We start from the raw sequence: 15058 nt of genomic DNA, 5'->3' as shown, positions 1-15058 counted from the left end.
TTTGTCCTCTTCCTCTCCAGAATGGCTTGGAGAAGCGATTTGCTTAACACTGACATTTCACCTTGGCTACTTCGTATAGATAGGGTACCATAAACAAGAATGATGTTATCCTTCCCATTTTTTTGTCATGAATACACAGAACTATTAACTCTTCTCCCACATACTGAATATTCACCTCTGCTCAGGAATTCACATATACGCTCACACACACAGGGCTTCACACACATATAGACCAACACATGTGTTTGTGGACATTTACCTATGCAATCAAATGCAGTCAATAAAGTATTCACATTCACGAGCACATTCACATTTAAATACACGTATTCACCCACAGCATGCACACGTTTACACTTCAGTATGTACAGATGGACACTTTCCTCCACATACTTACCTCATGCTCAAACAGACATTCTTGCACACTCAATTATGTATGTTGACAGACCCACTCAAAAACCTGCAAAAAATACATGCATTTTCTAGTCAGAAGATGGCAAGTGACCTTGAACAGGTTCCAGGGATAATTTTTCCCATCCCAACCCAGAGGATGTTGAAATCAATTGTAGCTGGCTTCCACTAGACGTCAGCTAACAGCGCAAACTAAGAATTTAAACTTATCACAATTTAACAGTGTCTGCGCCTGTCCTAGAATTGTTTGCAGGAATGGTGGATATTCTTAAATATGAGAGTCATAGACTTATACAGTATGGGGACAGGCTCTTTGGCCCAACTCATCCATACCGACCAGGAGATTTGTCCGAGCTAGTTCCACTTGCTTGTGCTTGGCCCATATCTCTCTCAACATTTCCTGCCCATGAAACTGTCCGAGTGTTTAAACATTGTAATTGTACCAACATATACAGGTTCCTCTGGCAATTTGCTCCATATATCCACCACTCTGTGTGTGTAAAATATGCCCCTCAAATCACTTTTAAATCTTTCTTCTCTCACTTTAAATCTATGTCCTCTAGTTTTAGGTGTCTTTACCATGAGAACAAACCCATGACCATCTACCTTATAATTTCCTCAATTTATTGCATTGGCAGTGACCTGCTGTCTGGTCTGTTCAGGGGTTGGCTGGATGAAAGGGTGTGTCTTAGAGGTCTTCCTCTTCCTCTCCAATCCATCTTGGAGATGTGGTTTGCTCAACACTCTCATCTCATTTTGGTCATGATTTCATAATCCTCTTTAAAGTCATCCCTCAGCTTCCTAAACTCCAGTGAAAACATCCCAGCCTATCCAGCTTCTCCTTTTACTCAATCCCTCCAGTCTCCAGCCTAACAACAACCTTCCTACCATGGAATGACCAGAACATCAACCAGTGACGTTCCTATCTACCAAACTTCAAAGTGATGGTGAAAATATTACCACTGGAAATTTTAACTAAACAGAAAGCATTCTGGGAGTACAGAGCACATCTGTTGAAACAGAGAAGGAGTTTGAAAAGGATCTCCATCCAAAGAATTGATCCATTTTCATGTTTTATTGGTCTTATTGGCCAGTAAGATAATATTTGCCTACCATAAGTTGCTGGAACCTGTGAACATGTGTTTAAACTATTGTTAACTTTGCAGGTTGGAGAAGGCAGGTGTGAGGCGTCCTCGCAGTAGCATTGGATCAACACCTTCCTGCAGTCATCCTATATCAGACATGGGATGTCTCAATGAACTCCACCCTGGAAACTATATCTTCTATGGTGAGATTCACATCATTTTGTTGCTGAACCTTATCCAGATTTGGTTGAGATCACTTGAAGTCATTTGGATAATAGTTTTACGATGCAATATCAGGAGGTGGAGTATCAAAATAATGCAGAGCCAATGCAGAGAATCAGGGATATGAGCTAGGTGGATAGTGTGCAAGGGTACATAACTTTGTCCATCATAGCAAAGACATGCATCCTTGCCTTTCCATAAGCTTGTAAAATTCAAACACACACACACAGCCTTACAGTGTAGATGGAGAGAAGCTCTTCACATCATGAACTCCCACAGCCCCCAATGACCCTATGATTTCAGTCTCTGAGGCCAATGTGTGAGCATCCTTCAGGAGGGTGAACTCACAGAAAGCATCTGGCAGATGGGGTACATGGCCGAGTACTAAAAACCTCTGCTGATAAACTGACTGGAGTGTTCACTAAGATTTTTAACCTCTCACTTCAGTAGTCTGAGGTACCCATCTGCTTTAAGCTTTAACCTCACCATGTCCTATCGATCCAGCTCCAAGAAAACTAACGTTGATCCAGCTGAAACAGAGAATGACTCTCCGCTCATCATTCCATCCTTGCAGATCCTTGCTCCGATTGAGAACCAGATCTGCCAAGCCCTACAGCACGAGTCTGCTGCGGTTGACATGTTTGGCAACCGACTGTACATGCCGGTGGCCATGCCCTCTGAGGAATTCTGGTGGGCCCATTCTTCACCCCTCTCTGGTCATCCAGGGGCACAACGGACTCTGGATTTTCTGCTATGCCAATTCTAGTGGCCCACTGTGATCGCAAATGTACGTCAGTTCAATGCTGCCTGCCTTCAATATGCCCAGTCTAATTCCTCCGGCCAGTGGTCCTCTGAGCTCCTGAGGCCCCTACTGGTCTCCTGATTCCTGTGTTTCCAGATCGCCATGGGTCTGAAACATTCTCTTAGGGTTCTGGTGATCATGACAATAGTGGACCATTTCTCCAGGGCGGTTCACTTCATACCCTCTCTGATATTCCTTCAGCTGCTGAGATGGTGAACCAGGTTCTCCAACATATAGTTCGCCTCTATGGTTTCCCTTGGGACATTGTGTTGGACATCTCCCGCTTCTTGTGAGCCTTATGCTCCCTCTTCCACAACTCAATGAGTTTGTCCTCCGGCTATCATCGGCAGACCAATGGTCATTCCAAAAGAGCTAATCAGCAAGTAGAGAAGCTTCTATGATGCTTCGCCATCTCTAACCCTTCCACAAGGTAGAAGTATCACCTCCTCTGCGACAGGTCTGTCACCTTTTCAGCTGCTTCATGGCTTCCAACCCCCATTTTCCCCACAGAGGAGCTAACAGTGGAGGTCCTGTCTACCAGGGCCCTGGTTCACCACTGCGGGAATGCTTGGAAGATGGCACAGAGAGCCATCCTAGCTGGCAACCGCGCCTACTGCCACCCTCCATGGCAACCAGATTACTGCGGCTTGGGGACTGTCCACCCAAGACCCGCCCCTTCACAAACTCTTGCTCCAGTTCATTGATTCCTTAATGATTACCCATCTCCTCAATCCAGTCAGTTACCTTCACGTGCCACCAACCCTCAAGATCACATCTACCTTACACGTGTCCTGCCTCAAGCTTGTTGTTCATGGACCACTCAACCCACCTGAGCCTGCATCTCCAGAACCTAGGGTGGTGGAAGGTGATCCAGTGTACACGGTTCACCAATTGATGGATTCACATTGTCATAGGCATGGTGTGCAATACCTGGTTGACTGGGAAGGGTATGGCCAAGAGAGAGGTCTTGGGTGCTGTCCAGTTTCACCGTGGAGTCATTGGTCATCGAGAAGCTCTATCTGTCCAATCGAGATCATCCAGGGCCATCGTGTGCTGGCCGTTGGTAGTGGGTCCTGTCAGTCTCCCAGTCTCCACCCAACTAGCAGGAGTCTCCTGCCACTTGTTTCCAACTCATCACCTGCAGCCTATTTAAACCAGTTCTCATCCACAGTTCTTATCCACCCATTGAACCAGCCAGCCTCAATCAGTTGCTTCTCATCTTCAGTTAGCCTATTGCCTGTGGTACTTAGTATCTGCTGTCTGTCGTTTAGTGTCCCCTTATAGCTTGTTATTTTCGTAATCTTTCATTAAAGTTATTGTCCATTGCTGAATCATCTCCATTGCTCTGCTTTTGGGTCAAGCCTCCTCTACAGCTTGTAACACTTTGCCCTCACTGAGATCTGTCATCTTCAAATACAGCCTCACCTGCATACCTGGAGTGCATTGTCCATGATGATCAAGGTTACAGTCCCTCAGCTTTCTAGCCTCAGTAACATTCCAAGCACATGCTGCTGATCTGAGCTACTTAAGAAAATGAATCTCAGCATTGTATGTGGTGGCATGTATGTACTTTGATAACAAATGTATTTTGAACTTTGAACTTTGATGTCACAGTTTGTTTCTTATTGCCAATAAGGGTGTCTTCAAAACTCCACACAGAAGGAGAGGAAATTTCATGTACTTATCCTTCTGCCCGCATAAGCAGAGGAGGCAGACTTGGGCATTGAAGGGCTGGAAAAGATTGCAGGGATCTTGCCGAGGTTTATTCTGAGTAGCTGCATAGACAGAGGACTCTCTGATCTACAGTCTGTTCCCAGGGGCACCCAACTAAGGCAAACATCAAGGCACTGAAAGGTGCACTTTGCACGCTGACCAAAACCTATTGGCCTTCCAGACAAGATGTCTACAAGGGAACACTGCTTACAAGCTGCAGGAGTATGTGTTAGATGTTGCACTACAGCTTGGTGCAGCCAATGCAGTGTCTTTGGACAAGTACTAAAGTCCAAGGACCTTCTGCCACTAGACACTGAGGAGCTAAGCCCTGTGTAAAGCCTTCCCAATTACTTGAAGTCCAAGGAGGCTACGAGTCGCAGTGGTGCTCTGTACACAAGAAGTGCTAACACTACTAACGTAAGTGGCACTATGAAGAAAACCTTGCAATGTTTATTGTATTGTAAGTATTTTTATGAATAAAGCTCATATTTTTAAATTTAAAAATTGGCTTTGCCAAATTGACATTCTCAGACTACAGCTCCCTAAAAATTCCCTGCAGGAGAGCCTGACTCTAGCCTTGGAGATCTCCAGGAAACCCAGAAACAAAAAATTTGGCTCCTGTGGGCACTCCTTTACACCAGCTTATCCAAGTCCCTGTGAACATCATTCCAGTGTTAATTCGTTTGATAGCAATAATCCGTTGTAGCATGAGGAATATTACTTACATTGTTGTACAGTAAGTCCCTTTTAAAACTCACTGTAGAGATCCCAGTTAACAGACTGGGAAGAGCAGCATAATGAAGTAAAGTTACTGGGCTAGTAGCAGGAGTTTTGTACCGTTGATATAGACCCACCACAGCTGCTGAAGAATTAAAGTAATTATTTAAATCTGGAATTAAAAAAATAGTGATATTAACCATGATAATATTGGATTTTTATATAAAACATTTGGTGCACAAATGTCCTGGAGAAGCAAATGTGCTGCTGTTTACTAGCCTTGCCAACAGTAAAGGTGACTCATATGCATCAATGCTGTTGACTCTTTAGGACATTAGGAATTGGCAATAATATTGGCATTGGCAATAATGTCTATCTGAATGAATAAAAAATGCTTTAAATGACAGAGAACATATGATGGGAATTACAGTGTTAATTTCAGTATGGCATTGCACTGGATAACCTGAAAGCTTGGTGAACCTCTCAATCTTTACGTGACATACAGAGGAGATGTCAGGGATAAGTTTTTCATACAGAGAGTGGTGGGTGTGTGGAATACACTGCCAGTGACAGTGGTAGAGGTGGATACAATAGGGTCTTTTAAGAGACTCTTTGGTACATGGAGCTTAGGAAAATAGAGGGCTATGCAGTAGGTGATTCTAGACAGTTTCTAGAGTAGGTTACATGGTCGGCACAACATTGTGGGCCGAAGGGCCTGTAATGTGCTGTAGATTTCTACATTCTATGTTCTATTTTCTATTATGTTAGTAAAAATCAAACATTTTTCAAATTTATTTTCTCCCAGATGTCCAGCAGCTAATGATTGGCTCCTGCCAGATGGATGATATCGCTGTGCGTGTGTTGACAAGAGTCATAGGTCATTATCCTCATCGCAACCAACTACTAGTCGACTGTGGCTGGACAGGATTGAGCCTGCATAGTCTAGGAAAACTGCCTACTGGCTATGCAATCATTGAGGGGCATCCTGAACTGAAGTAAGAAAATACGAACAGGATTGGCTTTCTGAGTCCTCTTCGTGTTCTCCCTAATAGTTTTAATTCTGGCTGGGTTACTTCTACGTGAGTAGCTATTGGCTTCAAGTTCACCATCTACTAGGATGTTCATCAATCAGCACAAGGAAGCAGATTGAAGTAGCCCGTGGTATTTGTGTTTTTTATCCGCAGAGAGAATCAATTTCAACTGCAAGGCCACGATTGCTAGTGCACGTCCTGTGCAAAACTCAGGATATTCAGGCTTTTCTACCTACTCACATTCACAAGGTTGGATTAAATACATTATAGCTCTGGATAGGTTGGTTGGATCCGAACAGATCAGAATTTCTCTGACCATAGGTTCCCAGACTTGATGGAGAGTAAACTCTTCCCAGGCAACAAAAGAAAGTTTTGCATACATACGGTATTTATTTACATAAATTAAATGCTTCTACTGGACTCAGTACAGTCCATATACTTAAAATTCTTGGAAGCATCTTTTGCAGTCACTATGAAAATGGAGAAGTGGCTTGATCTTCTTAGGCAATCCTTCAGGTTAAGAATGACTTGCTTCTATTCTGCTTCTGTGAGTTTTGAAGTGATTGATGAGGCCAATTTGAGAACCTTAAAGGGGACAGGAGATTCCCGAAAGAATGGGAGGATCATTAGATTATGTGGTGGTGCACTCCTTGTATTCCTGATGTGTTAAGTCAATGTTCTCAATACTCCTGAATGCTCCTTGCCCACTTTGAGTGTTTGTGGACTTGGAATTCATAAGGTTTATTGGGTATGTTGCATTTTTCTCAGGGAGGCTTTGATCACATCCTTGAATCTTTCCCTCATTTGTCTCGTAACCCCCTTGACATAGAGTGCCTGTTCTTGGGTTTGTTGTCAGGCATTTAGTAAACTTGCCAAACTGTGGCTACTTGAGGCCTCAATGCTGGGGATGCTGTCCTGGGAGGAGTCCCCGACATTAGTTTGCTTGTCCTTCCATTTTTTTTGGAAGAGTTTACATGACAGCATTGCTGGTGTCGTTCCAGTGCCTTGAGGTGCTTACATCCAGGCCTTTTAGTCCCTGTTGTGGGGTCTGAATCTTCAAACATAGTTGACTAAAAGCTGTCCTGGCACACTGAAGGCAATAGTAAATTTTATCCTCAATGTCTGAGAGATGCTTCTCAAAATCAGACTGTGATATGATTTTTATAATCAAGTAGTTTCTTACTGAGGTTAGAGTGTCTTTCGTTCTGAAGTGTAGCCACCAAGGTTTGAAGAGTTTCCCATTGGATCAGAACCAAGTTTACTATCGCTGCTGCATATGACGTGAAATTTGAAGTTTAGCAGCAGCAGTACAATGCAAAGACCTAAAATTACTATATAATTATTAATAATTTTTACTGTAATTATTAGTTCAACACCTGCAGGAAAGTTGTTGATGAGAAAGATTGGAGGACAGTAACAGCAGACAAATTGTGGATAAAGTCATATGCACTTTAATGAGATAATGATACAAATGAGGAATAAAGTTTGGGAATTCTTCCTTATTATGAGGAATAATTATTCCTCATAATAAGGAAGAATTCCCAAACTTTTCTTCATTCTGTTGTTGTGGGATCTTCTGTGCCATCTGAGAGGGCAAACAAAGTATTGGATTAATGTTTCATTCCAAGTCTTTGCTCAGTTCGGGTAATACAGTATATCACTTCTGGTGCAAAATAATTGAGGTTCGAGCCAAAGATAGAGAAAGATATTTTCTTTATCCCTTTAGCTTTAATATATACTAGAGACAGGCTGGGGGTGGGGTAGGGTTTAAAGATTAAAGATTAGCTTTATTTGATACATGTACTTTGAAATATCGAAACAGAGTGAATGGTTTTGCCTCAACAGCCAACACATTGGATTGGGACATAAGTGTCACCATGCTTCCGGCACCAGCAGAGCATACCCAGAACTTACTAACCTTAATCCTGGACATACGCCTTTGCAATGTGGGAGGAAACCGGAGCACCTGGAGGAAGCCCATGTGATCACAGGGAGAATGTACAAACTTCTTACAGACAGTGGAGGGAATCGAACCCCAGTCTGTGATCTCTGGCACTGTAAAACATTGTATCTTGCAATCTTGCACCATCTCAACTAGCAACTGCTCCCTCTTTGGATTACCTTGAAACATGAAGAACAGGATTATGTCATTCCACCTCTTGAGCCTGTTCTCCTACTCAAAATGATCATAGCTGATCTGATCATAACCATAACTCTTAATTTTTGTCTATTCTGGTAACCTTTCACCCCTTTACCTCTCAGGAATTCTACAGAATTCCACTTTGGAATATTCAAAGGCTTTCCTCATCTGCCCTTTGAGGAAAAGAATTCCAGGGACTCAGGTCCAGAATCTTATCATTGTCTAAAATGGGCATACCTTTACTTTTAAACATTGACCTTTAGTTCTAAATTATTCTACATGAGAAAGTATCCTGCCCTCATCCACCCTGTCAAGATTGCTCAAAATTTTATGTTTAAGTCCTTGCTCAATTTTTAAAATTCAGATGGATACCAGTCTAACCTGTCCTCATAGGTCAATGCCCATTCCAGGCACTAGTCTAATAAACCTTATCTGAACTGTTTCCAATATAGTACCATTCTCCTATAAATAGGGAGATTGCCACTCTACAACATATTCCATACGTGGTTTCATAAATGCCCCATTTAACTAAATACTGTGGACTGTAAACTATTGACTTAACCCCCACATTTCTGGATCTTCAGTTTTGTCTACTAGGGCTGACACCCTTTACTATTTTAGTTTAATTTGTGTTTTTCATTCCAGGTTGGTGGGAATGACACAAGAACATGGGAAGATCGAATCAATCTCAGGAAAGCTGGATTTTGATAAGTTCCCACTTGGAAGTCTCATCTCACTCATCCCTTATCATGTATGTATCCTGCTGTGCGATGTTAAATTTCTTGGTTTGCTGGTGTGCAGACTTGTGTATGTGAAGCTAAGAATATCTTAAAGAGGTTCTTACAGTGGTGGTTGTCTGTCGTGTCTGACAATGATGGGAAACTTGTGCGGGAGGGTTTTTAAAGTGGAAAAGCCATTGCACAGGGACAGCTCCACTCTCTCGACTTCAGAAGTCTGGGTCCAGTGGTATGAGCAAGCATCTCAAACTGGGGTCTTCCTTGGTTGCAGTGGGTGCGCTCCATGCACTATTGCCTTCCCAGCCATTGGATCTCACCATAGATCTCATCCGCCCAATCCACTGGAGCTAATTTCGCATGGTAGGACAGGCATGTTCCTATCTCACTGGGGTATGAAGCCATCGGCTACCCTCACCCTCACCTGTTGAAGCAGTGAACTGGGGTGTGGCCACTGTCACATGCAAACAGCTGCTTGGAGCCGCTGGTGAGAGCTGAGTGTCTCGTAGGGATTGAAGATTAGTGAGTTGCCCCGGAATGGACACGTGAAGCCCCTTCACCAGAGGTGCTACCCCTCCACGCACACTCCATACATCCCGGTTCTTACAATAATGCACACTTATAACCTGCTTCAACTATATAGACACAAACTATAGTGAAATTTAAAAATATAAAAGCAATGTGTTAAAATTTCAGCCCAAACAACCCAGAGTGAAAATACTTCCCCTACATAATTTCTGACTAACTCAATGAAACAGCTAGAAGCACAGAGACAGAGGAGGTCGCAGACACTATAATATGGAGCTATGGCTATGGGTAACCCTAGGTAGTTTCTAAGGTAAGGACATGTTTGGCACATCTTTGTGGGCCGAAGGGCCTGTATTGTGCTGTAGGTTTTCAATGTTTCTATGAAGCAACACACAAAGCACTGATGGAATCCAGTCAGACTTTTGGGTTAAGACCGTTCATCTGGACTTCATATGAACAATCCAGTTGAAGGGTCTTGACCCAAGACGTTGACCATCCACTTCCCTCCACAGATGCTGCCTGACCCGTTGCGTTCCTCCAGGATCTTTGTGTCTTTCTGCAGGTAGAAGCACAAGGCTTTGGAGAGAATTTAGGTTCTTCATAGCTTAAACCAGTGGAGTTGCTACTGCTACACGAAAAACAAACCTAGTACTTCATTCTTACCTTAAAGCAAGAGTGAACGACACTTCTACAAAGTAATGTTGGTGAGGGCATAGTTTCAATCTAGCCTGTTCGGTGGGAAACCGGAGGGGTCTGATCAGTTACACCTTTAAAGTTCCAAACAAGTTGATTTTCTATCAACCTTACTAGAAAGAAAACCAAGTGAGGTGTAGAGCAACAATTGGATCAGTATGGTTTGAATGTTTAAAGGGAATATTCTTGATTGTTGGGAAAAGAGCAGGGAACATTTAAGATGGCACAGTCCATTTCTTGCCAATCCTCCAGTTTAGTGCCAGTGCTATTGGGAAAAGAATGCAGTGAGAAACTACTTGATTGTAAAAATCATATCACTGTTGCAGACTCCTGTCACATAAGGCTAGGAAGGTTGAGGGTAACTGATAAACACCATCCCTTAGAGTACAAGTAGAGAGGAATGCCCATCTGAACAAATTCTGGACCTGCGATACCATAAACTCTGATCCCCTAACCTGCTTCCGGATCAGCTTCCCCTCCTCCACTTTCCAACTGGTAATTATAATCTGCTACTTTATTTTCCCCAAGAGTCTGCTTTAGCACTGACACCAATATCTCTGCCTAAGTTCCAGCTATACACTCGTCATAAATGGGTGGGAGAGTAAGTGGAGCAGTGTTGACTGCTAATCAGGTGATATGGTCATCCTTAGAAACCAGAGAAAATGTCAACTGATCCAATTGACCTGTTGTCCAGGTCCTGTCCTAATTATATTGTTCTCAGTACTCACTGCAGCAACAAGCAATATGCTAGAGGAGGGGTTTCCAACCTCTTTTAAGCCATGGACTCCTACCATTATCTGAGGGGTCCATGAATCCCAGGTTGGGAACCCCTGTGCTAGAAGAATTCCATGTGTTGAGCAGCATTTCTGGGGGGCAGGGATGTGGGTGGGGAAGGGGAGGAAATGTTGCCATTCCAGGTCAGAGCCCTGCATCAGGACTGTTGTTACCCCAGATTCCAGTTTCCACTGTCCCTTGTGTCTCGTCACTGGGTCCCGTGCTCTTTGAATGCAGATCTGGGAATATCTAATAGGACACTGACTCAATAAATTCAGTACTAAGCTGTTAGAAACAGATAGCCCTTCCCTGTTCTCTTAATTGGCTGATTGTGGTTGAGGAGGTAGTGTGATTAGACATAGCTAGTCTTGGCTCAAGAGAGAAAATGTAGGCATCTTGTCAAGCTTTCATGTTAAGTTTGTATGCATTTGAAGGTATCTTTGTTGCTAAAAGTTTGTGTTTTACAGTGTGTGCAAGTCTGTAACTGAATCAAGATTTTAAGCTGTCATGCCTGATACAGTAGAGCCAATGCATCAGTGTATACATACATGCAGTGCACGTCATGTAAAGTGGAACAATTACTTCTAGATGATGTAATATCGCAGCATTACCCCATGAAGTCATAGTCACAGAGATATAACATAAAAATACAGTAGGTCCAAACTTCAACATGTCAGTTTATACAGACATGCAGTACACTTTATGTAAAATGGAATAATTACTTCTGGGTAATATAATATCTTGGCAGTTCCTTGTGGAGTTATAGTCATAGAGTAATATTATATAGAAACAGGTCCTTCAGCCCACTGAGTCCATGCTGACCACCATGCTACACTAAACATTTTTATTCTCTTCAATCATTCCTGTACTTGTGCTGTAGATGCTACATTGGGAATAATAGTGTACAATTTATTACTGACCCGTATTGTACAGTTTCAACCAATACAACTGTAAATCCCTATAGATGAATATTTTGTCCTCAATACCCTTCTGTACCACTTCCCACATCCTCTTCAACAATTTAATCACCTCTGGTTAAAAAGTAATTGGCTTGTTCCAGGGCTTCTCCTAGGAAGACCGGTCTCAGGTGGCATTCAGTTTTCATTATCAATTACCTTGAATTTTTCCGATTAAGTTGTGGTAATTGATTTATCATATCTATAAGTAGACCGTGTGAAGAATGATCAAGTCTTTGGTCACTAATAGATATCCTCTATCAGGAAGACACATCACACCTCAAAATAAGAGAGGAAAGAGTTTGATTAATGTATCTCTCACTGCTCTTTATTGAATTCTTTAGTGTTGACATGCTTTCTCTCTTGAAATTCCCTCTTTATTAAAGATTCTTTCTAATACAATAGGAGAAGCAAATTACAGATTTTTTTTTATTTTGGTGACCTTTGACTTCAGATTTCATTTCATTTTCAACATGTGATTGAAAGCTGCAGGAAGCAGTGGAGTTGTCTAAGCACCAGACATTCATGGACAATGTGTGACCCACCACCTTTAGTTTCGTTCATGAATGATGTAGTATCAACTCCCCTTTTTAGATCACATCAAGAGTACTGCATTCAGATTTCAGAGTAAGCGTTTATTTTGGAAGGTGATGAAATGCAGATTTATCAAAATTATAACCAGACCAGAACGCACTAAAGCATGAGGACGGTATGGTAAGCCATGATTTGTGTTCCCTTGTGAGTTATCTAATGAATGAGGGATTAATGGAGTGTTCAGCTAAAACTATTTCCTTAGAAGGGGCATCCAGAAAAAGGGGCACAATATAAACTTAGTGAGATGGGCATTTTGGGAGTGAAGGTCAGGAAATATTTTAAACAAAAGTTGGCTATGATCCTTTCCCACTCTTTTGAGCTGCAGGGTAACCTCCTCCTGAATTGTTCTAATCACAATACATTCATTCCCATGTACGGGTGTAGTGATATCATACGCCAAAGGCCAGAGTTAAGAGCTCCTCCAGCTGACAACAATTCCCGCATCTGTTGATGTTCAGGACATGGAAATGATTTGGAGTTCCCGCATGGCACAGGATATGCATTCCAGAGGAGTGAGCTGCCTGCTATGCCTCAATATATTAGTTTAACCCAATACCAAGAAGAATGTTCTTAAAGCAGAAATGTACTATTATTATCTACCACCTCTCAAGAAGACTGTATCGATCATTAAGGAGCATCACCATCTGGGACATGCCCTCTTCTTGTTACTACCATCAGGGAAGAGGTACAGGAGTCTGAACATCCATACTCAATGCCTTAGGAACAGTTTTTTCCCCCATCCAGCATCTGATTTCTGAATGATCCCTGAACCCGATTCTGATTCTGCTGTTAGATTACTTGCTGTCTTACTCATCCTGAGAGGACTTACAGAATTCCCAGATTCTTTGCTTAAACCAAATGCTTCTTTAAACTTACTTGGCCTATGCTTCTCACACATCTTTTGAAGTCATCCCTAGTGTATATGAAATAGAAGCAGAAATAATCTACTCTATTTTGTTTTGTAACCTCAGAAGTTAATTGAAACAAAAACACAGGAGCCAGGATACTGACAATAGACAATAGACAATAGATAGTAGGTGCAGGAGTAGGCCATTTGGCCCTTCTAGCCAGCACTGCCATTCACTGTGATCATGGCTGATCATACACAATCAGTACCCCGTTCCTGCCCTCTCCCCATATTCCTTGACCCTGCTATCTATAAGAGCTCTATCTAACTCTCTCTTGAATGCATCCAGAGACTTGGCCTCCACTGCCTTCTGGGGCAGAGCATTCCACATATCCACCACTCTCTGGGTGAAAAAGTTTTTCCGCATCTCTGTTCTAAATGGCCTACCCCTTATTCTTAAACTGTGGCCTCTAGTTCTGGACTCACCCATCAGCGGGAACATGCTTCCTGCCTCCAGCGTGTCCAATCCCTTAATAATCTTATATGTTTCAATCAGATCCCCTCTCATCCTTCTAAATTCCAGTGTATACAAGCCCAGTCGCTCCAGTACTGGTCTGATAAGTTTTTCTTTTGATTTGTTTCTGGGGTTAAAAAACATAACAGTGGCGGTGAGGAAGTTTTAAAATAAACCCAAGATGGCTACCCGCCTGTTGAAGCACAGCATGTTTTTCTTCAGAAGGGGAGAGCAATGTTCAAGTTTTGAAAAAAGGCAGAAGACCAGAAAACGAGTGAAATTAGCAAGCGACAAGTACAGCCACGGGTTCACAAACAGCGTATACAGGAAGATAATAAATCAATCAATCTAAAGCAGAAATGGCTGGCTGCATAGGAAAAATAGACACGTTTGATTGCACAACAGATAATTAGATGACGTATACTACATGAATTGAGCAGTATTTTGAAGCAAATGAAATAGCTGATAAAAACTGCAGTTGAGCTGAGTGCCATGGGTGGAAAGGCATACAGTTTGCTTAGAAATTTAAGTACTCCAACCAAACCAGAAGAAATAGGCTTTGCTGATATTGTGAATGTAATGCAGGAACATTTAGAACCAAAACCATTGTTGTCTGCAGAACACTTAGGTTTCATAAGTGGAATCTAAAAGTCATCATAAATGAGGAACATTTCACCTTATGTGGCTTAATAGAAGTAATTCTCTGGACATTGTCAGCACATTGGTGGGCTGAGTAATGCACTGAGAGATTGATTAGTTTGTGGAATCTTACAAGAAAGCATCATAAATGGCTCCTGACTGAAGGACAACTCACATTTAAAAGAGCAGTTGAAATTGCTGTATCAATGGAAACTGCAGCCGGAGACAGCAATTGAGTTGCAGTCAGGAGTGAAAGTAAAAGATGAACAAAATTGCAACCTAAACCGAAACTTGTCTGGCCAAGCAAATTAGAGTCATAGAATCATAGAAAAGTACAGCACAGTAGCAGGCCCTTTGGCCCATTTAGTCCATGCCGAACCATTTAAACTGCCTACTGCCATCGACCTGCCCTTCATAGCTCTTCATATCCATGTACCTATCCAAACTTCCCTTAAATGTAGAAATCGAGTTCACATGCGCCACTTGTGCTGGCAGCTCATTCCATACCCTAACAACCATCTGAGTGAAGAAGTTTCTCCTCATGTTCTCCTTAAACTCTTCACCTATCACCCTTAACCCATGACCTCTGTTGTAGTCCCACCCAACCTCAGTTGTAAAAGCCTGCTTGCATTTACCTGATTTATACACCTCATAATTTTGT

At 42.3% G+C, this 15058-nt stretch overlaps 1 protein-coding gene across 2 annotated transcripts in view; it reads left to right on the top strand.

Annotated features, from left to right (window-relative positions):
- LOC140732411 (D-serine dehydratase) overlaps positions 1-15058 on the top strand; it is a 50091-nt gene that overhangs the window by 28268 nt on the left and 6765 nt on the right. For both annotated transcript variants that reach the window (XM_073055068.1, XM_073055149.1), the window contains exons 5-7: positions 1575-1696; positions 5753-5942; positions 8764-8869. In XM_073055068.1, coding sequence (XP_072911169.1) covers positions 1575-1696; positions 5753-5942; positions 8764-8869 — 418 coding nt within the window. The remainder of the gene's footprint in view (positions 1-1574; positions 1697-5752; positions 5943-8763; positions 8870-15058) is intronic.

The sequence above is a fragment of the Hemitrygon akajei genome, chromosome 1, assembly GCF_048418815.1.
Source record: "Hemitrygon akajei chromosome 1, sHemAka1.3, whole genome shotgun sequence".
Taxonomy (NCBI): Eukaryota; Metazoa; Chordata; class Chondrichthyes; order Myliobatiformes; family Dasyatidae; genus Hemitrygon; species Hemitrygon akajei.
Note: the sequence above shows the minus strand (reverse complement) of the source record. Positions and strands in the feature narration are given on the sequence as shown.